This window comes from Pundamilia nyererei, unplaced genomic scaffold (assembly GCF_000239375.1).
Source record: "Pundamilia nyererei isolate P.nyererei 1_Seehausen unplaced genomic scaffold, PunNye1.0 scaffold00046, whole genome shotgun sequence".
NCBI lineage: Eukaryota > Metazoa > Chordata > Actinopteri > Cichliformes > Cichlidae > Pundamilia > Pundamilia nyererei.
This window is the reverse complement of record NW_005187447.1, coordinates 2,313,059-2,338,787: the sequence shown is the minus strand read 5'-3', so window position 1 is coordinate 2,338,787 and position 25,729 is coordinate 2,313,059. Positions and strand designations below refer to the sequence as shown.

The 25,729-nt window shown below is 40.2% G+C and overlaps 1 protein-coding gene across 5 annotated transcripts in view; it reads right to left on the bottom strand.

The window, feature by feature from the left end:
• The window catches only part of palld (palladin, cytoskeletal associated protein), a 68,972-nt gene that overhangs the window by 13,151 nt on the left and 30,092 nt on the right, over positions 1-25,729 (bottom strand). For 4 of the 5 annotated variants that reach the window (XM_005732330.1, XM_005732332.1, XM_005732333.1 and 1 more), the window contains exons 7-11: positions 22,176-22,317; positions 22,023-22,046; positions 21,202-21,321; positions 18,839-19,307; positions 17,077-17,112 (exon numbers count right to left, since the gene is read on the bottom strand). In XM_005732330.1, the coding sequence (XP_005732387.1) occupies positions 17,077-17,112; positions 18,839-19,307; positions 21,202-21,321; positions 22,023-22,046; positions 22,176-22,317 (791 nt within the window). The remainder of the gene's footprint in view (positions 1-17,076; positions 17,113-18,838; positions 19,308-21,201; positions 21,322-22,022; positions 22,047-22,175; positions 22,318-25,729) is intronic. The other variant, XM_005732331.1, reaches the window with a different exon arrangement.

Genomic DNA, 25,729 nt, shown 5'->3' with positions numbered 1-25,729 from the left:
AATGTTTTTCCTCTGCTCTGAAGGTGATAGCTTGTCAGGCCAGAGGCTTGGGCAAAGTGTTGGTATGTGTGCAACTTCTGGGAGGAAACCACTGCACGAGCGGTACCGACTGATAGTTTATCAGCCTCTAGCCTCTAACAAAGACTTGTTAAAAACCCCGACTGTTGACAATACATCAAGCGTGGCGCTGGAACCAGATGATAAGTGCAACAGTGAAGAAAACAGCTCTGTTCCTGTTGTTCAGCAGCGTTGAAGTGGATGGACAGAAAACTGGGGTATAAGCAGAGCTGTGGAAAAGTAAAACCCCACGGTTAAGGTGTGGCTCCTCGAATTTGCAGAATGAAGGGGAAAAAAATGCAATATTTCTGTGTCATTTTGCCAGGATCGTGATTTATTTTTGCACAGGCGTGGTCAATCAGTTCCTGTGTCATTGTGGAGGAGACGGAGGCTAACTCATAATGTAAAGTTTCAGTTGTCAAACCAGGAGGGTTTTAAAATGTTTTGAAAATCACAGGACATGAGTGAACTCTGAGGTGCTCTCCCTGAGGATCAGGAGGCCGTAGGTCTTTGGGAAAAAAGGATGAAAAGTTATAAACCTTGAGTCTACAGCTCACATGAGCATGTGAGACTGATGAGTTCTTCACAGGCTGCCTGCTCAGAATATACTGTACATCCCAGTGGTGCGTGTTGTCAAGAGTCCACCAAGTTCATGTGCCCAAATCTTTTCCAGATGTTGAATAATCAGCGGAGCGTTTCCACTATTTTTCATCTGTGACAATGCAAAGAAAACCCCCTCCCTCTCGGCTCGGGGTACAGATTTACAAATGTCACCAGTGCTAATTTGACAAAACTGATAGTCGTAGCATAATTTGACACGAGTCCTGCCAGATGGACTAAAAGAACAATTGTATCAACAATACCTCGGTTCAGATGTTTCAAACTACTTTTAGCTTTTGCCATCTACTCTCGGTGATTTCATTCAGCCTACCATTTATCAGTTGTAGGTACTGCATACATACTTTTACCCTTAATTGGAGATCATCACATAGACTGTGTCCTAGGCAAGTATTTTGGTAATACACTCCCAGAAGGGAATTCATTGGCTCAAATAAAAGTCAATAATTCAAAAACATCCCCTGCAGTCATTCCACCTGGTGCTCCCCTTACAGGACTCACTGAGCACACAATCAATTCAGTGTGTCCCCCCCTCTTTGTATACATTTTCCTTTACATTCCCCAAAGGTCTCCTGTTTGGGAGTCCACCAAAAGAGCTCTTTTACAGGAATAGTTTGGCAGCTCGTGAGGCTCACAGCTCTCCGCAGCGGTTTGATTCCTTTTTTGGCGGTGTTCTCGGAGGCATAAGCACCCTGCCCGTCTGCTCCAGCAGAGAGGAAACACTCTTAATTTCCTCAAAGCCGCATCCCACTCTCCTCGACACAATGCTTTACTGCCTCAGCAGGGGAAGACCTCAAAGACCTTTTTAGCATTTACCTACACTTTTGACACTCTCTTAGAGCTGAGTATAGTATTTCTGTTGGAGAAGTTAGTGTTTCCCCCCTCTTTTATGTTGTGTAAGTAGGACGAAGGGCAGATATTATCCTGTAACTGAGTTCATCCCTTTGTCTTAAAAAGAGCTCTTCACTTTCCAAGGGGTCTTCATTCATTATAAGTCAAACTGTACATTATTACTATACAACAATATACTCCTAGTGTCAGTCAGCACTGAAATGCATTTCACTTCCAGCTAAATGCCATTTAGCATAGTCGGACTCTAATTTTACTAGATAAGACTGGACTCCGACTCCCATTTGGACATTTGCTTCACATTTGAAAGTGCATGAAAATGTTATGTTAGCTTGTGTTTGAAGCTGCACGAATAGTTTTATAGTCCACTCTAAAGTTTACATGAAGCAAGTGACCAGGAGTCTTCCAGACTTCTATGACCCTGCAGCTGTGCAGCCTCCAGCTCTCATCATCCGCACCGCTGTGACCACAAAGTGCATGACAAGCCACTACACAATGTCCGGCTTCTTCATCCCATCTGCACTCCAGAAGAGCAGAATCCTTACTAAAACGTGACCTATACCTTGAGTAGATGATTACAAGTTGTTTAAAATGCGCCGAGAAGCAGAACAGGCTCCCATCACTCGCTCTTATTCTTTGTTCTTGCGGCGAGCGGGTCTGAATTAGGAGGGAAGTGTTCCTCTGTCGTCAAGCCAACGGCACTGTGTTTTGCTGTTCTGGTCTGAGCCAGCTGGCCCACAAAGCGCTCTGCTTCGCTGAGAGAAAATGCTCCAGCTCCTCTGTCTGTCATTCCAACTGTAAAGCAGCATTACTCTTATGTCTGTCTTTTTTTACCCTCTCTCTTTTTTGGTGGTATAAATAGGCAATAAGCCTTTGAGTCTCCTCTTATTTTCATCCTGAAAAATACTTTCCTTGGGCTGGATCCTGTCTTTAAATCCCTTTTTTATAAAAGGAAAAGGAGGGAAGGGTAAAAAAAGGGCTAAGAGGAATCCATCTCTGCAGTTTCTAAAAGCTCAATAAACAGACTCCAGAACAGCTTGACAGTAACTTAATTGAAGGACTCTTTTACAGCCCCGTGATGTATCAGCCTGCTAAACACTGAGATGTGCCAGATGCAGTGGGTCATTACCAGCAGCATGCTGCTTTAATAAATGAAGACCTCAACCTTCTAAATATCTGTGCTTGCACTGTACTGTTTGTTATTGTTCAGGAAGCGCAAACAAAGTGCGTGAGAAACTCATCCACTGTTCCACCGACTATCGAAGCAAGCTGGGAGCCATCCACAGGTTTATCTGCCGCCCATCTCGTTAGCTCTGCAGCTGGCTGTAAAAGACGGAGCCGCTTTATTAGACCCGTCCAGCTGATGACAGGAAGCGTACGAGGGAGAAGGGGGAGAACAGGAAGTTGTTGAGTGTACATCATCAGTAATGAGGGGTTTCCTTCTGTAAACAACAACATGAGGAGAACTGAGGCTGCAGTTCTCAGCAGCCTCAGCAGGAAGACTGCGGAATGGCTTTAGTGGGTATTATGCTTTCAGGCTACAGCAGACCCTATTGTGTGTTTGTTTCTACAAACACCTGTGGCTGGGTAACAGCACGGCTTCGCAGTCTGTAAATGATTCATAGAGAAATAGCGAAACTAAGCTCCGGTATCACACCTACAACTCAAACACTGCCTGGAAATAGTGTCGCACAAATGGTGACTTAAATCAGAGACCGAGTTCAAGAGAACTGTGAGATTAAAATCACACAGTTGCAGCACAAAAATGGGTATAGATATTGAAACACACATCTGGTTCACAGCTACTGTTGCTTATATTCACCGGTGAGCATTGCATCATTACCATTACGTGTGTCAGCACGAAGCTGTCCGATGCCCTCGAGCAAAAACACACCATCAGTCTGACAAAGTGACAGATTGACACACTGTTAGTAAGACTGTCTTGTTTAACTGTGCCGGAGGAGTCCCTTCTGACTCAAGTTTCCATTTGCTTACTTTTTGTGTTATCCTTCCCTAGAAAATGTGTCATGTTGAGAATTTCTAAACTTTGTGAGTACAGAGAAACTTGCAGTAAGTCTTACATGTACAAATCTGTTGTGTAATGTTGTGAAATTTTAATTTACACATGGCAACAGCTGGGAAAATAATTCTGACAGCAACACAAAGAAGCCTGCACTCTTTTCTCTTTCTCTCTGGACTCCCTTGTTCATATCTGCCCGCCTCTACTTACTTTCACAAGAGAAAACGAGCTAACAAAGAAACCGCTCCAATTTTCCACGAGCATTTCAGAATAATCTCACAGGGTTGTCTGCCGCTCAGAATCCAGTCTGCTACTGCTTCATCTGCAGCCGCTCTCCATCATTCAGTTCTTCATCTCAGTGCATACGTTCTCTTTAGCTTATTTTCAGCCCCACTCTTCCCTGGTATACCTCCACCTCCTCATTCTCTTTGGCTCTAATTGCACACACACCACATAAAACAGAACCAGACTGTTTTCCTTTCTCCCCCTCTCTTTAAAGCGTAACACGGAGCATTTTTCTTATTCCAGCCACACCAAAAAAAAAAAAAAAACAGCTTACGGCTGCCCGATCACACACTTCCACTTTCTCTCTGCCCTACTTTCTCTTTTTCTCTTATTCCCCCCCCCCTCGCGCTCTATCTGGGCTCATATTTCATACGCAAGGTGAAGAGGCTCTCAACAATCAGCGAGCCCTGCTTTTCTCTATACACCTCCATCCATCTCTCCCTCTTCTCCCCACTCCTCTGGCTCAGCCCTGATTGTTTTTTTCCCCCCTTTCTCTATAGAAGGAATGCTGAAGACATTCTTCGGTGGATTGAAGTGGGAAAGACATCGCCATCAAATGGGATTAACAGCAGGAGTGGAGGGAAAGAAGGGTAGAAGGAGGAGGCGGATGAAGGAAAAGGAAGAGCCAGAGAGAGAAAGAACTCAGTCAGTGAAGAGTTACAGCGGAGTAAGTCAGAAGTTTTTTCCACCTAACAGACTATTGTGTTAACTAATCCATCTGACTCTACAGAGGCGCTCTGCAAACAAATGAACCTCGCCACATAAACACAGTCGCACTGCTGGAAAGAAAACTAACAAACTAACTTCAGCTAAAGTCGCTCATAGTGATGCTACTCTTCTCCCCCCCCCTTCTCTCCTTTTTCTTCTTTTTCTCTTTGCAGTCCAAACTCGCTGCCTTTCTAGAGCCTCCAAAATGAATGGTTATCACACTCAGCCTCCGTCTGCTCCTAAACCACACACCAGCTCTGACAACATATGATTTAAACATTAACATGTTGAGCTGGTAAACCCGGAGACTGTGAAGGAAAAAAAAGCTGCTGTTTATTCCACCTCAGTCGTTTGCCTCCCTTTTCTTCTTCTGCTCTCTATTTTTATTTTACTGACAAAGTGTTTCAGTCAGAAAATGCAAATAAATTCAAGAAATTCTGAGTTTTTGAAAGTTAATGAAAAGTCCCCAAGCTTAATTCAATTGAGATCTGAGTTTAGACAAGTAAAAGAAAAAGCTTTACCTTGAGTGGTAATGTCTGTGGTGGAGATATTTCCCTGCAGGAGAGTGGACTGCAACTGACTGCTCCACTTTCAGGTAGGAGACGCATATATAGCGGTGAGCGGCCAGACAGTGACAGACACAGTCTCTCTCTCTCTCTCTCTCTCTGAGTCAGTCTGTCTGTGAGCTCCTCCTCCTACACAATAAAAGCATGCAGTCTGCCAGCTGAAAGCCGGCCCTTTCAGAATAAACGTTCAGCACTGACCGCAGAGCTGATTTACTGTCATGGATAAGAATGAGAGAGACACCCATATCCAGTGTCTTTTGCTTGTCATTTTGTGTTTTAGATTTATAATGTTTCTTGAATGACTGAAGACTTGAGAGAGACAGGATGACTGAGAAGAGGTATAGATCTATGGAATTAATCATCTAAAGAAATCTCTCAAATTCAGGTGACACGAATGAGATTCATCCATCGTAAGGTACATTTTAAACTAGGCCACGTCTGGAAATAAAATCCACATTCTCTTTATGGCAGCAGAAACATTATCTATCTATGTCAAATGAGCAGGAGAGATATAATAGTTTCATGTAACGCACGCACACTGTTGTGGACCTTTGGAATCATTTAAACAGTGGACGCACTCCAAGTGTCACTGTGTATGTAAACACACCCATCACAAGCACATAGATCTAATAAAACTAATTTTTGTGGAATGAGTAATTTAAAAAAAAGAAAGAAAAAGGAATTGATCATTTCTATTTTTGTGAGTAGTCTATTTTTAGAGGCCGGTTGAGTCATGGTGTGTTGGTGGGAGGAAAGTAGGAGGCCGGTGATCCGGTCCAGTGTAGTGTTTTTGTGTCTGTTTCAAGTGTGCGTGCAATGATTGGGGAAAGGTCAGGCAGTTTTGTAAACCGTGTTATCTACAGCAGTCAGTGTATATGTAAGATACTTTTATTGTGAAAGGAAGGGGAAGAAAAGACGTCATTTTTACAAATTCAGTTTTTTGGTAAGATTCACACTTCAATAGGGTGAAACTTTCCCAGTAACCCTCATCACACCCACAAACATGAAGACTGAATGTATGCTATTCTTAAATAAACCGCAAAATAGTTCAAACTAATCGAAAATAATCTGCTTAAAAAGAGTTTACAAGGAAATGTTAAAATATTTTTGTTAGCAGAGCTTTAGTTTTTAAATTAATTGAATCTATTTAATTTAAGTATTCCAGTTTACAGTGTGTTCTACTGTAGGTACAGATAGAAATGAGCACGGCCACAGTTCGTCTAACAAAAGGGATTTTTTTCTATAATTTTTAAGAGTTTTGCATATATTTTGTTCAGCAAGGCAGTTTTCACACAATAATGCTGCTTTGAAAATCTTCTGAAACCCTTCACATCAGAGAGCTTTTAGATACAATGTATCAGTGTCACCTCAGCACTACGAAACCTGTTATTTCTAATGGCTTTTAGCAAAGTATCACCCAATCACTGTGTGAGGCTCTCGTGCACTGTGACCAGTAGCAACAAAGCAGTCATAGCTGGGTGAGTAGGTACAAAATTCCAGTGCAGTGGCCAGCACAACATAAATTTTGGACCTTTTGCTCAACCTAGCAGTGCATAGTGCGTTTGCTTGTCTTCAGCATTCCTTCTGCTTGTCTATAAGTGAACAACACAGTGATGTAAACACCGTTGTATTTTTCCCAAAGCCATTTTTGTGGTTTTGGGTAAAATAAAATGAGATAATGAATCCCACATCTTTGGTTGGCATGGTTACCACTTTGTCTGTACAAAATGTGTGGTATATACTTGCTACTTAAATACATCACTTACTTCTGCATTCTTACCTTAAATTTACACATTTCCTTATTTTTTGTTAGTGAACAGAGCATGAGAATGTCTAAAGCCTGTGTTAAACTAGCGGTCCCCAACCCCAGGGCCTCGGACCGGTACTGGTCCTTCAGTTGTTTGGTACTGGGCCGCGAGATTTGAGGCTAGGTGTGAAATTTATGGTTTTCAGGGTTTTTAATCGTTATTTTTTTATTGTTTATATAGTTAAGTCAATTTCTCTGGGTGTTTTTGTGTTATGAATAAATCTGTTTTTGGTACAGGTACTGGTTTTAATTTGTTGTATTTAGCCGCAACACCTTACAGGTGGGTCCGTGAAAATATCATTGGACATAAACTGGTCCGTGGTGCAAAAAAGGTTGGGGACCGCTGTGTTAAACACAGACCTTAGCTCATTCAAAAACACCCGCTGACTTTGAGGTAAAGAAACTGAAAAAAGAATCTCTCTTATTCATGCAGCACCTTACTTGGAGAGGGTCTCCTTGTCCCTTCGAGGTACGAGTCATTCCCTGCGACTCAACTCATTGACACTTAGAAGCGAGTCAGAGTGGGCCTCGTCTGCTCTCAGTGTCGTTTTCTTGGTGACAGCAGTGTACACATTATCACACCCTCTAATTAACATCCACAAGTGGAAGTTGTGTGGTAGTCTAATTGAGAGTGTGTTTAAAGAGAGATACCGTGTATGCCACACATGAAGCCGCACTCACCACTTGCACCACCACCCGTAGTCAGGATCTAATCACAGGTTGATTGACCTCATCCGGAAACAATTCTTCTCTCCGAGTGTATGTATGTTGGGTAATGTGTATTTATCTGTTTTTTTCTCAGTGTTTAACGTACCAGGCTGCTCTTTCCTGGGAAACACACTCTGCTTTCTATGAGGGGGATCACTGAAGCCGCTTAGTTTCCATGCTGTCAACTCCCAAGCATACAGCCTGGGCTCTTGCTCTCCTCATCCCTCCATGTGTCCTTTCATCACTCCCTCCCCGTCTGCTCACCCCTCTCTCTCTGTCTTCCAGCTCCCTCTCGGTGTTATGAAGGTCAGCTCCCACAAGTCTCTTCCTTATTTGGAAAGTTTCTCCATTCCATGCAGGTCACTTTAGCGCAGCCGACCAATCCAGTGGTTTGTTAGTCTAGTGTCTCAGCCAATCCTGTGTCTCCCATGTCCTTTTAAGGGCTGCCCATCTCTCACTCTGGAGGCCCAATGTGAAATTATCTGCTTTCCTGCTCCCTTGTGTCTCTGGTGACTTCATTTCAGCTTTTATTCTGTTGCTCAAACCTCGTCCTGTCCCCGATGAGAACTAACTTTCTGTGTCTGTCTTTTTCCAGTTGCATGTAATCAAAAACCTCTGTGGCCAGCAGTCTCTAAAATAAAGGTATACATTAGAGCAGTGGTTCCCAGTTTTTTTCTGACATACAGAAGTCCTCAAAAGCCTCTTGATCACCATCACCTCTCAAGCTCAAATGTGGTTATCTCAACTCATTTTAAACTCAACTCTGGAGCAATTGTAGCTTACTCTTACCTATTAGATTTGGCTTACTGTTAATCAGTTACAACAATTCACATCCTATTTAGACTATTAATCCACTACTTTTTGTTACTACTTTATTTAATAGCTACTAGTTACGTTTATGTTTATCTACCTGTGACACTGGCTGGATGCTTTGTTAGGTATATCTGTTCAGTTGCTCAATAATGCAACTATCTAATTGGGTTATCACATGGCAGCAACTCAACAACAGTGCATTTACTGTAGGATTGTTGACACGGTCGTGATGACCTGTGGAAGATTCGGGATTTGAAAAAAAGAATATATCGTGTCAGTAGCAGTTATCTGGGCAAAAATACCTTGTGTATGTAAGAGATCAGAGGAGATCTGTTTCAAGCTGATAAGAAGGCAACAGCAGCTTAAATAACCACTCATTAAAAGGTCTGCAGGCAGCTAACAACAGGTAACTGAGGCTAACTTTCACACAAACTCAGCAAAATTGGATGACAGAACAGAAAAATGTGTACAATATTTTCTTGGAATATTTTCTCGGTACACTATGGATTGCAAAGCTCTAATCACCTCAGATGAGGTAGAAAACAGATTCACTTTTGGCAAATCATTTTTTAACAACTCTTTATCTAGGATGTTTAGCTAACATTTTGTTGTGTTTATTTAAACTTTTAGCTAACAGTTTTAGCAGTTAGCCATACTTTTAGCCACTTTCCAGTTTTTAATATGAATTTTATCTTTTAAAAATCTAGTATGTTTAGTTAACAGGTATTTGTTCTACTGTGCTTTTAGATATGTTAACATTTCTAGGCACGCTAGAATTTTAGCTCAATATTTCAACTTGTTTATTCAATTCAGTTTTATTTATATAGCTCCAAATCACAACAACAGTCACCTCAAGGCGCTTTATGTTGTAAGGTAGACCCTACAATAATATATACAGAGAAAAAACCCAACAATCATATGAACCCTCATGAGCAAGCACTTTGGCGACAGTGGGAAGGAAAAACTCCCTTTTAACAGGAAGAAACCTCCAGCAGAACCAGGCTCAGGGAGGGGCGTGGCCAATTACTGCAATCGGTTGGGGTGAGAGAAGGAAGACAGTTTATTCATGTTTAGATGTTGTACGCCATTACTGCATATTACTTATTCAAGATGTTAAGTTAGCAATTTAATTGGTTTATCACAAATTTTGGTTAATGATTTCTGACTTTAGTTTATAATTTAGCTAGTTTTTTCTAGCTAAAGTTACAAAATGATTCCATTAGCTAACAGTGTCTAAATTTACATAATTATAAAATGTAAATTAGTTGATGCACTCGGTAAACTATTTTATTAATTTTATTTATTTTTGGCCATTATTTTTCTATTATATTTATGTATTAATTATTAATTTTCCTTTCTATTTTCTACTGTGTGCCTGTTAATTTTGCAGGTCCACACAATCTTACAGTAAATTAAATTGTAAGTTTTGATTTTCTTCAGTTTAGCTGAACTAATTTTGACACATACCCACTGACCACTGCAGAAGTACCCCAGCTTGTGAGTTACTGCTTTTTATCCGGTCAGTGCTTTAGATGTTTGATGACGAAGAACCACAAGCAAAGATGTCAGTGTGCAGCTAGTACCATATGTGCTTCTTTAACATAAATGTTTCCACCACTTTCCATAAACCACAAGCAACACCTTGACAAGAAAGTGATTGTTAATACTTCATTAGAGAGTTCATGACTTGCACCTCGTAAACACAAACACACTGCTGAGAGGAAGCTCTGAGTCACAGCACAGATATGCGACATATCCTGGCAGCCCTAGCTCCTTGCTCAGCAATGCAGCACGGACAGAATGTGAATCCTGATTTAAAGTGAGAAGAGTGAGGTTTTTAAAATGAACAAATGCATATAGAGTCAATGACGACCTGTTGTGACACAAGTTTATTCTGTGTGTGTTTCTGAGTCAGTTTAGTGAGAGACTAATGAGGACTACTGAAGAGACGTTTGTTTGTGTCTTTGGTTTATACCCTGTTTCCCTGGCAACAACCTCACTGGGGTTATAGCGGTTTGGCGCAACTACGGAAGTCATTTAATCTCAGAGGTATGATAATTATTTCAGTGGACATAGACAAAAGTATATGAAGGTCAATCGGCAAGAAATACGGGCTGCATTAAAGTATATTAGTCCATTCTAATTTTATAACTATAGAATTCTATAGTAAAATTCTATTACTGCAGTATGTAAGCATGTCAGTCCTGTAAGCACTCTGTTGATAACATGTATGTAATGTCTGCATTTTGAGGTGTCTTTCTTTGTTTGTTTGTTTCAGAAGGATAATGAACAAAAGTGAGTACCTAAAGTTGTTCTATAGACGGTATAGAACAGATGGATGTAGCCACCATGACTGCTGTCTAGTACAAAGTAACCACCCACCAAAAATAAATAAATACTCAAACCAAAGTCCAAACTACTGTCTGTACCAAGCAGCAAGCCAAATAAATCCATTAAAAATGCTTGAAAAGTCATCAACACCACAAACATCTTTAAGTTGTATTATGAGACAGCAACTGGCTAAAGCCATACACAGTATAAAACACTGATGTAGCCTCCAGGTTTAAAAAATGAAGCTAACACACAAGTGCCTTAAACCTGCTTTTTTTTTTAATGGCCACCGGGGGGCGAGACTTGTAATTGCAAAAAGAGTTTTGGTCCTATTGAGATGTGCACATTGTTTGAGAGTTGTCCGCCATTTTGAATGTGTTACAACCCAGTGTTGGTCAAGTTACTTGAAAAAAGTAATCAGTAACTAATTACTGATTACTTCCTCAAAAAACTAATCCTGTTACTTTACTGATTACTTATTTTCAAAAGTAATTAATTACTTAGTTACTTTTTAAAAACACGATTTACAACCTGAATAGGTGATAAAGCGATAGCTCTTTCAGCCCAATTCTACTTTTTCTACATAATCCATCATACAAAATGTAATCAAATGAAAAAGTCTCTTTTTAAAACTTGTTTTATTAGTTTTAATCTTTTAACTTTATGCATCAAGCAAAAATTTAATTATATGCAACATTCTCTGACTGGAAGAAATTTGTTTAACATTTAAACTAATTTCTGCACATTCCAGCACATAAAATAAAATATTTTTTTCATGACTGCTTGTAAACACTCGCTAACTACCAGCTGGGCAATGGACTTGGGCTTTAGCAATCATTTTCCTAGTGAAGGCAATCAAACCTCCACTAACCACTTACAACCTGTTGGAGAATGGTAATTTTTCTATCACAACCGGTGCCTGTAAGATGGCCATGGACGGATCTCTATGCCTGTGTGATTGGGGACTTATTGACTTGATCACATGTCAAAAATGTCCAAAACAAATCAGGGTCAGATGATCAGTGATCTTGCGTTTGCAAAACCTCAATAGTAGTCTATGAGAAACTGGTTTCATTATGAGAAAGAAGGATTATCTAGGGTCTGCTTTGACAATCACATGGTTTCCTTGTTTGTTACATCCAACTATGACACAACAAGATGGCTTCAAAACAGGACTTCAGAAACCAACTGGTGATGTCATATCTTTCATACTGTCTATGCTGCCACACTCCTAACTTTAAGCCTTACAAGTATTTATATATAACTAAAACGTTCACCTCCTTTAGAATTTGAATGCATAGTGAAATACCCACAGAGGCTAAAACCTTTTACTGTATCAGCCTTGAAAACATGCTTCATAGTTAAGCATTTTGAACGTGCGAGTCTGTGAGGATTGCTTCAACTGGCCATTAGAGGAGTTGCAGTTTTTGGCACTCCTTTTCTTGCTACATTTTTAAACCCTGGAGGCTGGTGCTTAGTAAAACTAGTCACTAGAATTCCTGTTGAAGTATACTCAAGTGAACTGTACAGAACATTCTTGTTAGTCTTAAGGAGGTTTAATTAATGTTGCCTTCATTTTTCAGCTGTTTTTCTTGTGATACTCATGGTGTTTGGGACCACCCACCCTTTGTCTGTGTGTGTGTGTGTCTGTGTTAGGGTTGCAAGTATTTGACTGTAATTGGAATTTTAGAATAATGACATGATCTGATTAGAATTGTTCAGACTTCTGTTATCCAAAAATAAATCTTATTAATATAACCATGATAAGCAATGATCGTGTGTGTGTGTTAGGTCATGCCTTTTTACAGCCTGTATTGATCTACTTTCTTCATAAGGGAAACTTTTTACATACTGTCAGCTGTGTAATTCCATTCAAATTTTCCACTTCCTCCCCTTTCCAGATTGATTGACCTCTGCTTTCATTATCCAGGCCACTTCTGCTTGCACTTAAAATATCAGTTCAAGACTCTTTATAATCAGGTGCTGTCACTGCTTACTCCATGTACAGTAAGTCTTTGGTCTGTTTAAAATCAAATACACAACTCGTGTTCCTCTTTCTTTCGCCCTCAGGCTTTGCACTAGCCACACACGCACTGCACATTATACAGTCAACCATTCATTATTACAGCATTTCTTTAACAAACCCACAAAACAAAAAAAAAGCCTGAAGCCCGAACCATTCTGAAACCTCTGCACAAACATCACGATCACTGTTGTGAGAAAAGTCTAAATTGAGGTCCTGCTAAGTGCCAAAGCTTGCCTGTTTTTCATCATACTGAGTAAAAATGAACATAATGTAGAGCTGTATATAAAAAACAAATCCACAGCAGTACAGAGAGTTCGGCTCGCACGTACATAAGAAGCAGTTTGTGGAATAAAATCCATGCAAGAGAACAATTTTGACTGTCAAAGCCAATGCCTGGTCTTATGAACAAGAGATTAAGCTGTGGAATGGGTTTGGGGATAATTGTTACCTCTGCTACTCATGCTTGTTGTAACGCCCACCTAAACATTATGCGGTACCAACCTATAATATAATGCTTTGCCCTTAGTATCGCGGTCAACATCGTGGTGGTCACACCTTTTTAATGTTGCACTCTAGTGTCTCTTTCTGTGTCTTGGACTCTTTCTTGGAGTATTTCAGAGTATGTAAGTCGTCGTGTCATATGTAGATTGTTAAATAACTTGTACATCAAAAGTAGGTATCGAACCTGCAGCTTCCCTTTGTTACTTACCAGATCCCTTAAGACAGCAAAGTGAGGAGAGAGGATGACAACCCAGCCCCTCAGCAATTTACCGCTGTTTGGCTAGCATCAGTCTTTGAGAATCATACTATTGATTTTTGCCAAAGGTGTCTCCAGACCATACTACCATCAACACCAAACACACATTTGCTTGTAACTACACTTGCATGGTCATAAGGTCACAAGTAAAAAAGATAATGTAAAGCTCTCAAGCATGTCTTTGATATAAAGAGATGTTTAGGACGTAAAGAAGTCTGAAAGTAAAGTCTTCCCTCTATCCACTGGGTCACAGAAAAACTAGCAAGCAAACAAAATCAGAAGGTTTAAGGGAAACATAACGATCAGCATGATTTGGTAGGGATAAGTAACATAAGTGTGCTTATTTTCAAGCATGTTTAATACTAACTTTGTATTTGGTTGCTCTTCTAGTTTTTGACTATTGATTAGATGTGAATAATATTTTATGGAAGAATAAGTATTCATAAATAAGTTAATGGGGAATATTCGGTCCATCCAGGACTGATTATAGTCAAAAGAATGTGGGTATTTTCTTCAGTGGTAAAATATACAGTAGTATGGCTCTGTTTTGGGACCTCCCTGCCCTTTCATACCGAGTACTGACAAGGAACATTGAAGTTGGATTGCAAAATAGCTTGCAGATGAAGAGCAAGTTAAAGTAAAATAATCTGCACAATGTGATGTTTTTCAGGAGTAAGTCCAGAAGGTGTAAGTATAAATATAGAAGGCAAACAGCTGAGCCATCACCTGATGTGAGATAGCTGAAACCTGCTGGGACTGTGAGTGCAGCTTGACTTCATAGCCTTCATAAACTAATACAACCTCTACGAAGATTTCATGTATCACGGTGTGACGATAACTTTTTCTTTTATGAGGTGTCTCAATAGACAAGCATGAACCTTTACCTGTAGGCGTATAAAGAAAACCAACCCTGGATACCAGCAACACTGACACGTCATCTGCTAATACATGTGCACGCATCTGGATTAGAGCACACAGATTTACAAGCTTAAGGTGTTACTCCGCCAGTCTGTCATGAAAGCACTTTACAGGTTGTCACGCGTTCACAGTTAAACCCTGCAGAACAGGTGAGACAATAACTCTTCCCATGATGGCCCTGTCCATATGTTTAGATGCAACAGATGTCTCACTGGCACACAGTATTCCTCAACTGTTTAAGCTCTATATTTAAGGGCCTGCTATGGGAACCATGGTTTATTTCCCAGACAAGCACACACAATCAAATGAGCTCCAATGCCAAGAGAACTTTGGGTTGCCTTAAATAACAAATGTGCTTGAAGCAAAAGGTCACATTAACTAAACATTTTTACATTGTATGCTTAATCCTTAAAACAGTTTATAAAAAGACAAACAAAAAACTGTCCGTACATGTTTGTTGCTTGTTCTTTTATCCTGCTTGCAGTAGTCTGAAAATATCACATCCATCAAATTCACTAAGTACTAAAGCACATAAATCAGCCATAATTCATGTCATTGTGTAGTAACGTTAGATGTAAAAAAGCTGAATTCCAGATGCAGTGAGATAGTGTTTCTAGCTTGCTATCCATCATTTCACTGCCTTGTGGTAAAGAACTTTGCTTTCCATTCAAACACGAACCTTGGTTCAGATCTACCCAGACAATCTGGGCCTCTCCCCTGAGAATTTCCTATAATTCTTAATGCTGATGTCTGGCATCAACACCGGACATCAAACCCAAATGCCTACCAACCCAGCTCGCTGTTCCTTCAGCAGAGAGAAACAGCAGGTCTGTTTTCACAGCTCGGGTCTCCTGCAATCCCGCCTGCCTGCCAAGTCACACAGCGACTTCCTACATCTCATCAGCCCAGTATTATTAAAGCAAAAGTCATCCCTTACACAGGCTTCCAGTATGTTGTTCCTGTGATTTAGAACGTTTTATTTTAGATTTATGAATATGCTCTTTTCATTTGAAATAAACACTAGCGATTTGCGATTATCTAGCAGCTGTTCTCTGCTCGATAATAGCCAGTGCTGTGAAAACACTGCATTTTTGGGAACTATTTGCATGCATGACTTTCAGTAGTAAAAGCTTAAATGCACATAACTCCAGAAAACTAATGACGTAGCATGAAAGCAAGTAAGTCTAGACACTTATCCTTTAAGCTAACTAAACTGCTCACTCTGATAATTAAAGTCAATCCACACTGATCTTCACTGCCTTTGTGTACATACAATAAAACAAAAGCTATTTCACGATAAAACCTTATTTTAAATATACAAGACGTTAGTGTAAGAGTTTCCACACTGTGTCTGTCTGCTAACAAAGTGGTTTGTTGGAAAGTCTTATGTAAAAAAAACCTTCTGTAAAAAACAAACAAACCCAAAAGTAATTAAAGCAGCAAAGTGGGATTACTTTTTAAAGTTGCTGCATTGCAGAATATTGCAGAGTATCTCAGACTACATGGACACTGAACAAACAGGACCTGATGAACTGAATGAAAAGCCCTGGGTGCTTTAAGCTGAGAGTGGTCAACCTCTGTTTATAGAGGCCATTTGAGGAAACGGTCTGGCAGAAAGATGACCTTTGGCTAATGGCATGGCTGCTGGTTTTACTGTGTAATTACAGATTTTAAAGGGGAGAGGGCAGGAGAGGGGTGGCTTACACTGCCTCACAGTTGGGAATTGATTGTTTCTAGTGGCGTACTTGTGATGTTATTGTGGAAAAACTCACAGAGAACCAACTTTGCTGATATGCTGCTAGTTGAAGAAATCCCACACATTTGTTAGAAATGTAACCCTCGTACACGAAGTTGCTGTACATTATGTTATACAAATTAGATTTGGAAACTAAAGTCAGTATCATTGTCATTGGTATCTATAATATTAATCTCATATTCATTTAGGAAAGAAATTTAAATGGAATGTAATGCCCGTTATAATCAAAACCTAAAATTCAATATGAATCATTTAACAGGATCTTCTGTTCCCATCAAGGTTTGAACCATTTTGGACAACAACCAGTTAGCTTACAACTAACTTGCTCTTGTCCCTGTAGCAGTGGTTGATGTTAGAATGATTTAGCCCTATGATTTTTGGCTTCTTTCTGGGTCTTTATGAGTCCAGTGGTGCTATTTTGGGGGCTTTTTTTTTTTTTTACCCTGGGAATTAGTTTTGATGTGTGTTTAGGTTGGAGGGATAACACCAGATCTTATAACCCTTAGTGGGATGGTCTGTGAGGCTTCCATCAAAGGGTTGTAAGGCCCTTTAGTCTTTTGCAATTCAGTGGTAATATTTTGCTGATTGTTCGGACTTCTGTTTTTTTCTTTGTTGATAATAAATGGTAAAGTTTTTTGAAACTACTCAACTCGTTTTGGTTATATTGGATGTCTTTCTGTAGGGTTGTAACATCATTTCGTGGCTTTTCTGGGACTGTCTGACTTGCTGATGTGAAGTTTTAATGAGTTTGATTTGTTGTGTGTCTACTATCGCTTTGCCTCTTTCATAGTTAAATTAACAAGGTCTACAGAACATGTGGCACAGCTCTACAGCATCGTCCTCATAGTCATATTTACCTGTAATTTTCTGCCTCCTCCACTATACTCTCAGCTCTGGAAGCACAGAATTAACAAGTCATAACATTTACATGAACACCAGATAGGAGCAGGTATCAAATCCAGCACACATGCAGTGAAACTGGACTGTGCAATGCAGGAATCAAGCTTTACTGCACTGTAATCAAACTGTAGACCACATGCAGACAGACATAAGCCACATCAATGCCACACTTAACCATCTGCTGTGGTTTTCATATACCAAATTAACTGTTTTATTTATATTTATATATATATATTTGTTTGTTGCAAATCACCTTGTGGCTAACAGTTGGCATATAGTGGACATCCAGTCCGAGACCCAACAATGTATTTACCGAACTGCATGTGTATGTCAACCAATGGTTTTCATTGGTAGTATCTTCAATGTCTCATCTCAAAATTGAGAACTGCTTTTGGCCGTTTATCTTACAAGAGGCTGAATTTCATTCACATCTGTTGGTGTTGTTCACCACATTTCCCCTTAACTTTTACCAGAACTAAAAAGATGAAATATTGCAGGTCAAATAAAACTAAAGAACATTGTGAGGGCACTTTTCGGTAAAACCAAAGTTCTGGCTGTACAGCATCTATCCATTAAACAGAAGAAGGTCAAGCAATTTAAGTTTGTTGTTTTTTTGTTTTTTTACATATACTATTTCACTTTGTTATGTGTTATGTCATGTGTACAGCACTTTGTTTTCAGCTGAGAGTTGTTTTGAAAGTAAATAAATATATAAATAAATATATAAATATAAATAAATTGCTTGCTTGCTTGGTGTAGTACCTTCCTTGACAACCATACATAATTTCAGTTAAACCTTTCAGTTTTAAAGTGCCAGTACATTATAATTCAAGGATCATTTAGGTCATTAACTGGATTTCACTAGTGTCTTTCTGAAATTTGGAACCAATTCAATGCATCTGCAGGCTAGCCTGGGTGATCCGGGGCAGAAGGATCACTATGGTGATATAGGAAACCCAGTGGATTACCAGTATATGTTTCATTCAGCCTTTAAGAATCATCGGTGTCTGTGTAAAGTCTAATTAAAGTCCAATATTTGTTAAGTTCAGTGGACCAAACTGCCATCTTTAAAATAATTTCATTAGGATAACTCTAATGTGAATATGAAACAATACCAGTGTGGCACCCTAGAAGCATGAAGGGAGTGCTAACCACAGCTTCCCTGCTTTTAGGACAAAGGTGGAGTTTTGTTACATGTCCAAAAAAGAAATGTATCTGCTAGGTGGGTAAAACCCATGCACAAAAGGCTTGTTAACTGCAGACAAAACACAGGACTTTTGAAAATAAAGCCATACCCTGTCCAGCCCTTATCTAATAACCATGACATCCTACCTGATCCCTACAGAGCTGTCAGAAAGGTGCTCAGGAAAAAACACTATACTCTGTCCTGGGCTGGGCGTGCAGTGCGAGGTCAGACAGAAACAATAAGAGCCATCCAGCAAATGCCACTCTGATCTGTTTACAGGCACAGACAGACAGCAGCTCCCAGACTCACCCTGGCACACACGATGCCACACATAAAGGCAGAGGAATGCTTTTGTTCTGAAAAGGCCCGGGAGTCCCCCTTTAACCCTCCTGACAAAACCGAGACTCAACACTATCATTCCCACCACACCTCAGACGATCATCCAAGTCTGTCTCCCTCCATCCAGCAAGCCCCTTGCTGCTGAGTAGCATACACCGTAGGCACAAACACATGTGGACAGGACCGATACTTACAGCTTTGGTTTAGGTTTGGTAGGCAGCGGAGGCCCGTCTTTCCCAGGGGATGGAGACAGCTTGCCTGGTGCTGGGGATGAATCTGGTATCACAGGGGCTGGACTTTGAACTGGCATAGAGATATCTGTTGTGGGATCAGACTGTGGCAGAGGTGGCGGTGGGGGCGGTAGTGTGGTCTCTTTAGGAAGGCTTGGAGGTGATGGTGGATGCAGGGTTTGGCCATTTTGCACAGATTCTTTCCCTTTGTCCTCCATCTCTGTGCTCATCTGTACTGGAGGCATAGCTGACACACTGGGCCAGATCTCCAGCTCCTTGATCTGGAGAGTCTCAGCGCTGGGCTGAGGCAGCGTCTTGGGTGGCAGCTCCAGGAGGCTGATCTCGGTGGGTGGGGGAGGAGGGGGGAAGGCTGATGCATCCTCAAACCCTGAGCTATCACCAGACATGCCATTACTGGATGAGTCCTCAGCTGCTGAGGGAAACAAACAAGAAGAAGGTGGATTTTTGTTTTTTAACTTTAATGTTTAGTTTTTCTTCTAGCCATCACAGACCTTATAAAGATCACACACACACACACACACATACACTGCATCACTGCATATCTGATCTGAAGCAGCAGCTGGGTCCAGTCAGTTCAGTCTGATGCAATTCCTGTTTATTCAGCCTTTGCTTTAAACTGTGCGGTGAGTCCCATTCTGTACATACACAGTTCTGTCTGTGAGCATGCACACAGAAATATTTGTGTCCCGCTCCACTCACAAATTTCACCTTTCCCTCACATGCGACATAACAACAATACACACAAAAGAAGACAGTGATCTTCTAAAGACCTACCATGGCAGCTTTTATTAATGAATGTAAACTGCAAGACCTCAGGGGAACTACTGGACTATCAGTGCTAGTGCAAAGAGCCAGAACTGACTCCTTTGCCAGATTTCCTCTGTTTTGGAAAACTTCATCTTTATTTAATTTTATCTTTTGAAAAACAAGGATATTGGCGTAACTATTTAAAGCCTATTAACCCTCTGAGGTCTAACTCATCAAGGTATTGAAACATTTTATTTTTACTGTTCTCCAAAGAACAATTAAAAACAGGATAGGGTTACGGTCATCTAGGTATGATTCAGACCTCACAGTGTTAAAGCCCAATAAGGAGAATATAGGCCATCACCAATGGATTTCTCAGAAATCAACCATGATTAAGATGCTTGCCAGCAAGTTCTGTTACTAAAGCCTGAAAATACAAAATCTGGCAGCCCGACGGCACCCAGAACCTGAAACTAGAATCATTGAAAGCAAACAAGTTAGAGACCAAAAAGTCTGGCCTTCAAAATTGCCAGGACACATGTAGGAAATTAGTTATTAACTCTGAAATTCCTCCGGATTTGGGGGATTTTCATGTGACTTCAACAATGGATAATACTGAAACCACAACTTAAGACAAGGATGTCAAACTGTCTTTAGTTTATGAGCCACATACTCCCCAATTTAATTCCAAATGGGCTGGATCAGTAAAACCAGTGAATTATAACATTTTTTAAATCATTTTTTTTCTTTCTTTCTGTGTAGAGAAGCTTGAGTAAATTCTGAAAACATTAACAATCAGTGAAGCATCCGTTTACGAAACAGATGAGACGTCTTAAGAAAAATAAGTCCATTTTCAACTGTAAGTTTCAGTTTTTCCACGTTCAGTCATTCTACTGTCATCGCAAAGAAACGCTATTGTTGTGAATAAAAGAAATGCATCTGCACGGCTCCTTGGCTTAACCAATCTGTGGTATGGCGGGTGATCAGTAATGTCTTAGTTACAAACAGAGCCGTAAAAGTGACAATGATTCAGACCTTTGGCTCGAACAAAATTAAGAGTTCTGAAAACCAGTCTCATGATATCATCCATTCCAACATCTCGCAACACAAAGCTTCCTGCAGATACAGTAGAAAAATCCAAACTGATTCAGTTCTACAATAATATTGCACAATGCAAGGTTGCGCAGTGGACCAGATGTAGATTGTTGGTTCTTGCTGAGAGGCCGTATGTTGTAACAGCTTTTTGCCTAACCCATATGTTTTGGAGATGGGGAACAATGTAGTCTTTTGAATTTTCCCCCTGGTCATCGAACATACTGGGATGGGTTTGGCACCCTATGGTTTATATTGCATGACCAGTTACTGAACCTGAAAAATATAAGTCTGGTAAGCAACCAAGCCAGAGATAAAATGGTCTAGTTTTTAATGTAGCTGGTTATTGAGTCTTTGACTTTATGTGGGGAATTAATATGTGACTCCAACATCTCAAGGCACTTCTACATTTGCCTCATTGGCTTGTTAATATGCTGATAATGTTGTTCAGTCTGTTTCAGACGCACCTGGGGTAACGGTGAGTTGGGCTGTGCTGCTAACAGAGCCATAAAGATTGGAGGCAGTGCAGCAAAACAGACCTCCGTCCTCTGGAAAGGCCTCGGCAATAACGAGGGTGCAGATCTCCTCTAAAAACAAAAACAAATAAACCACACCTCTGAAAAAAGTACATTTTTGATGATTAAGAGAGTTGAAGCTGAGAGACAGAATAAACACAGGCGTGAGACACTGAGACTTGACTTGTTGTGACTTGATTTGTTTGTGATGAGCAGAGTGACACGTTGACACTTGATTTGTTTGTAATGAAACATAATAGAGATATCACATCAATATGGGGATGAATTACATACACAGAAGCGTGATGATTGACATGTCACGTAGACTGATGAATCACTATTCAGACGCACGGAGAGCAGAGAGAAGATGAATAAGCACAGACGTAACTATTAATGAAGAACAGCCAGACACGAGTGGAGATGTTCAGGGATGTCTGAGTGATTCAAAGCCAGAAAGACGCACCTGAAATGACCCCTGAGTCACACAGGTGGAAAATATCTGACATAAATTAGTGTGTGTCATTGTTTATGTGTTGGAGTTAGCAGATGATGGGGCTTCAGGGACTCCCTGTGACTGCAGCAGATGCAATAATGAGTGTTGTGTCAGATTTATTGACTTGTGATCTTCTGTAGTTATGACCTAGGCTGCAGTTCAGCTTGAGTCTCCAGCCAAAGTTTATGATCCATTGCTAAATTTAACCACTGACTGCGGCTGGGAACATGAAAGCAGAGTAATTGATAGAGTAGTTCTTGGAGGAACTGAGGTGACATACCTGGCTCAGCTGCAGATCGAGGCTCTAATTTACAGCAAATAACAGACAGAGAGGAAGAGAACAAAGACATTATGATTATTAATGGATGTGAAATCAGTTTAATTCTAAAATCTAAAAATGGCTTAGCTACAACAGTTTGCTCAATTGTCTCACTTTTCTGGAGAATACGAAAATCAGGAGAGTCCTGGATCTCGTTTCCCTGGCGGTACCATCGGACCTGCAGAGGAGGACTTCCACGAACCCTGCACTCCAGAACCACTACCTGGCCCTCAGATGCCTGGGCATCCTGCAGGAGCTGCACACAGGAAGGAATGATAAGCCAAAACATAATGAAAAAATAAGAGAGATCATGAGAAAAAGGAGCGAGTAATAGGTGACAAGTACAGAAGAAGGAGAAAGATGGCATGGCAGTAGCATATATGCAAACAGCAAAGTGGATGAACTTAAGAAGCTACAAGGCTATCAAAAAAATAAAAGCTTATTTTCACAGGACTTCCACTTTAGCAAACCAGGAGTCCCCTTTAATTGGCTCCATCTGGTCCCTTCGTTTTGTGCCTCAGGCAATCAGATAATGTACCTTAATCTGGCTGTTTACTCCATATATTTCATCTTTAGTCTAAAATGAGCATCCGTTTCCTTCCAAATAGCTGTCACCAAGTGCCGAGACTTAAAACGAGCTTAGATCACTTTGTCAAAATTGATGAAATTATTTCTTAAATATTTGGACACTGACAAACCGAATGTCCTTAAACAAAAGTCATTGTTTCCAACATCTGTTAATCATCATTGATATGGATGTGCACTGGAAGTTTTTGAAGCAGGATTTTTATCACATCACCCAACAATTACGTGATGGTTTTTGCTTCATAAATAATCTCAGTTCAAAATAATCCAAATGCATTTTATACTGGCCTTGGTGCAGCCATTTATTCTATCCGCTGCCTGTTACAACTTGTTTTAGCTCCCTTCACCCTCACTTTAAGCCAACTCGTCTCTGAATGGCTGCTCCTAATAGACATAAAATTTGAACAGTGGGTGGGCGGGGCTTCAGGGCAGCCAGAGTCCATGACGATATCTGCTCTCACTGATCATACAGAACAAAGAGGAGTAGGAAAAAATCATCCTGCTGTCTCACAGGGATTACTTGTGCAAACTCTGACCTCAATACTTGGAATTTTGGCCATTATAACACTCCTCATTTATAGAAAAGAAAGGCCTAACAGCTCCCTTTTAAGTTGGCTAACATAAGCTAGTACTTTATTAGTATAGCTTTTCTTATAACAGAATAAATTACACTCTTTGTTTGTTAATTATTAACCCGTCTAATATTTTCAGTTGTTTTAAGTTTGGTATAAATCGGGGATTTCAAGCTAATTTTAGTTCCTGAGTCAAAGCCCATTAAATCAAGTGACCCTAACCAGTAAAAACATTGCAATAAAATGTAGCTTTATTTTAGTGTGAGTAAGAAGAAATAAACAGTGCCTGTTAATGAACCATCCATTCACGATAAGTAATTGTAATATCAACAGTACGTCAGGTTAGGTGTGCACTGGAGTTCACAGTGAATCTACAAAATAGTTTTTTCAAACTAAAAAAAATTAAATAATTTGACAAGATCCAGAAAATATTTTTACCTTTTTATGCATTAAGTGCATATGCACATGTATGTGTGCTTTAAGGGGGATAAACCCCCCACATGGGTGCTCTTTATTTCCCAGTTGGAGGCCCTCCACTTTACAAATGACCACCTCTGTCCAATTAATCACACCACAGCTTATCAAGTTGCAGAAGTTAAGAAAAAACACATCCTTATGAGAGCTGAGGTAAAATCCACGGTGACATGGACTGCTACATCCCTCAACAGGAGGCACTCAGTGTCAGTGTGGATAAATGTGCCTCTCACTCTGTGTTTCTGGGCATACTTTGAGAAGAGCATGGGTTGAATGTACATCATGGGTGTGTGGGTGTATGGGTGCGCTGTAAGGGTGACATCACAGTGCTGACTTCACTACAGGCAAACATCCTCTCATCGAGATGATTAAAGCTTGCTATAGTTTTGAAAGGAGGCTGGGTGCGGGGGTGAAGAAAAACAAGTGACTTTTTGTAATGAAGTGCAAAATGATTTAGAGACTGACTGGCTCAATGAGAGTGAAAGAGACCTGACCCTTGTGGGTTTGGCGGGCATGTTTGAAGCCTCAACTCGTCTCATTCCTGCCATCACATGACCCACAGCCTGAGGAAAAGAGGGAGATGAGGGCTGTTGGAGGAGTGCTGAAGAGTCTGAGTTGGAAAAGGACGTCCTGGAGCCTGAAGAGGAGGAGCTCCCATCAAAGTCTATGTTTTATCTGACCCGCACTGCTGAAAGCCACAGCACTGCATGCTGTTATTATGGGAAGACAAAGAGTCTGAGGACAATGTTTAACAGGTTCTGTGTTTGTATGTGTACATGCATTGCATGCATGATGAATTGCATGTATCCTTTTTATGGTTTGAGTAACAATTCCCTTGTTCTTTTTAAAGGAAATCTTCATGGTATTGCATTCAAATATGTCAGACAATGGCAGGCTTCTAATTTTGCCACAGCAGCAATGAGTTAAAAACAGTGCTTTATGTATAGACTGTACATAAAAGATAGACATAGAAACCATGATGTCACCCATTGTTTTGTAAAGTAAAGTTCTGGGGCCTCTACTTTAGCCTTGTGGTTGTCGTCTTGATGTTTTTTTGGAGCCAGACATGACGTATATGGACGAGATTTCAGAGTTATTAGCTAAACTTGGCATGCTTGGTTAGTGAGCTGCATCCCCAAACTATACAGGTACACCTGCAAATTAATGATGAATATCATATAAATAAAATCATTTCACTCACCAAGACCTGAGCACAGACTTCTTGGATGTGCTGTTAGTATAATTAACCACACACGAAGCCACAATGGTTGTCAGATAATTGTATTAAAAGTGCTTCAGGGTAACCAACACCACAAATGTTACCTAAACTTCCAGTTCAGTGACTCACATCAGTAACTAGCAACAGTATCGACAGCAACATAAAGCTCCCAAGCCTTTAGTAATGGTTAACTTTAAGTCTCAAAGCAATTCAGTAAGGGTAAAAAATTAATTAAAAAAGCTACTTTGGCTGGTTCCTTGCCTCAAGAGTTCACCACAGTGGGTACCTCTATATATTTAATTTTGACTTTATTTAATTTTACATCAGATGCCCTTCCTGTTTAAACTCCAAAAGAAATTTGTGTTTCAGTCTAGCATTGAAGAAGCAACCTTTCACTTGTCAAGCAAATATGTGTGTACTACACTGAAAAAAACATAACCTTTTGAGAGAAATTAGCTATCCGGTTGTTCAGTGATGACGCGACAAATCCTACTTCCGGGTCTAAAGTAGTCTGCGTTTAATCAGAATCAGAATACTTTATTGATCCCTGGGGGAAATTATTTGGCCTTTGTGTTGTTAACATGTTTAATGTTTTGTATTTTCTTCTATTTAATCTCAAAAAGCTCCTAAAACAGTCAGTGATCACTGTTGACCTCCCTCGGCTTTTATTACTGTTAATCATTTATTTAATCATTAAAACCTTAGGATGTAACTACAGCCCAGCCCATGCAGCAGTATATGAATGACTAACCTCGTATTGTGGATGGATTATCTCAGTTGTTCTCCTGGCTGAAGTTTGGTCCTTTTACAGCATCCTG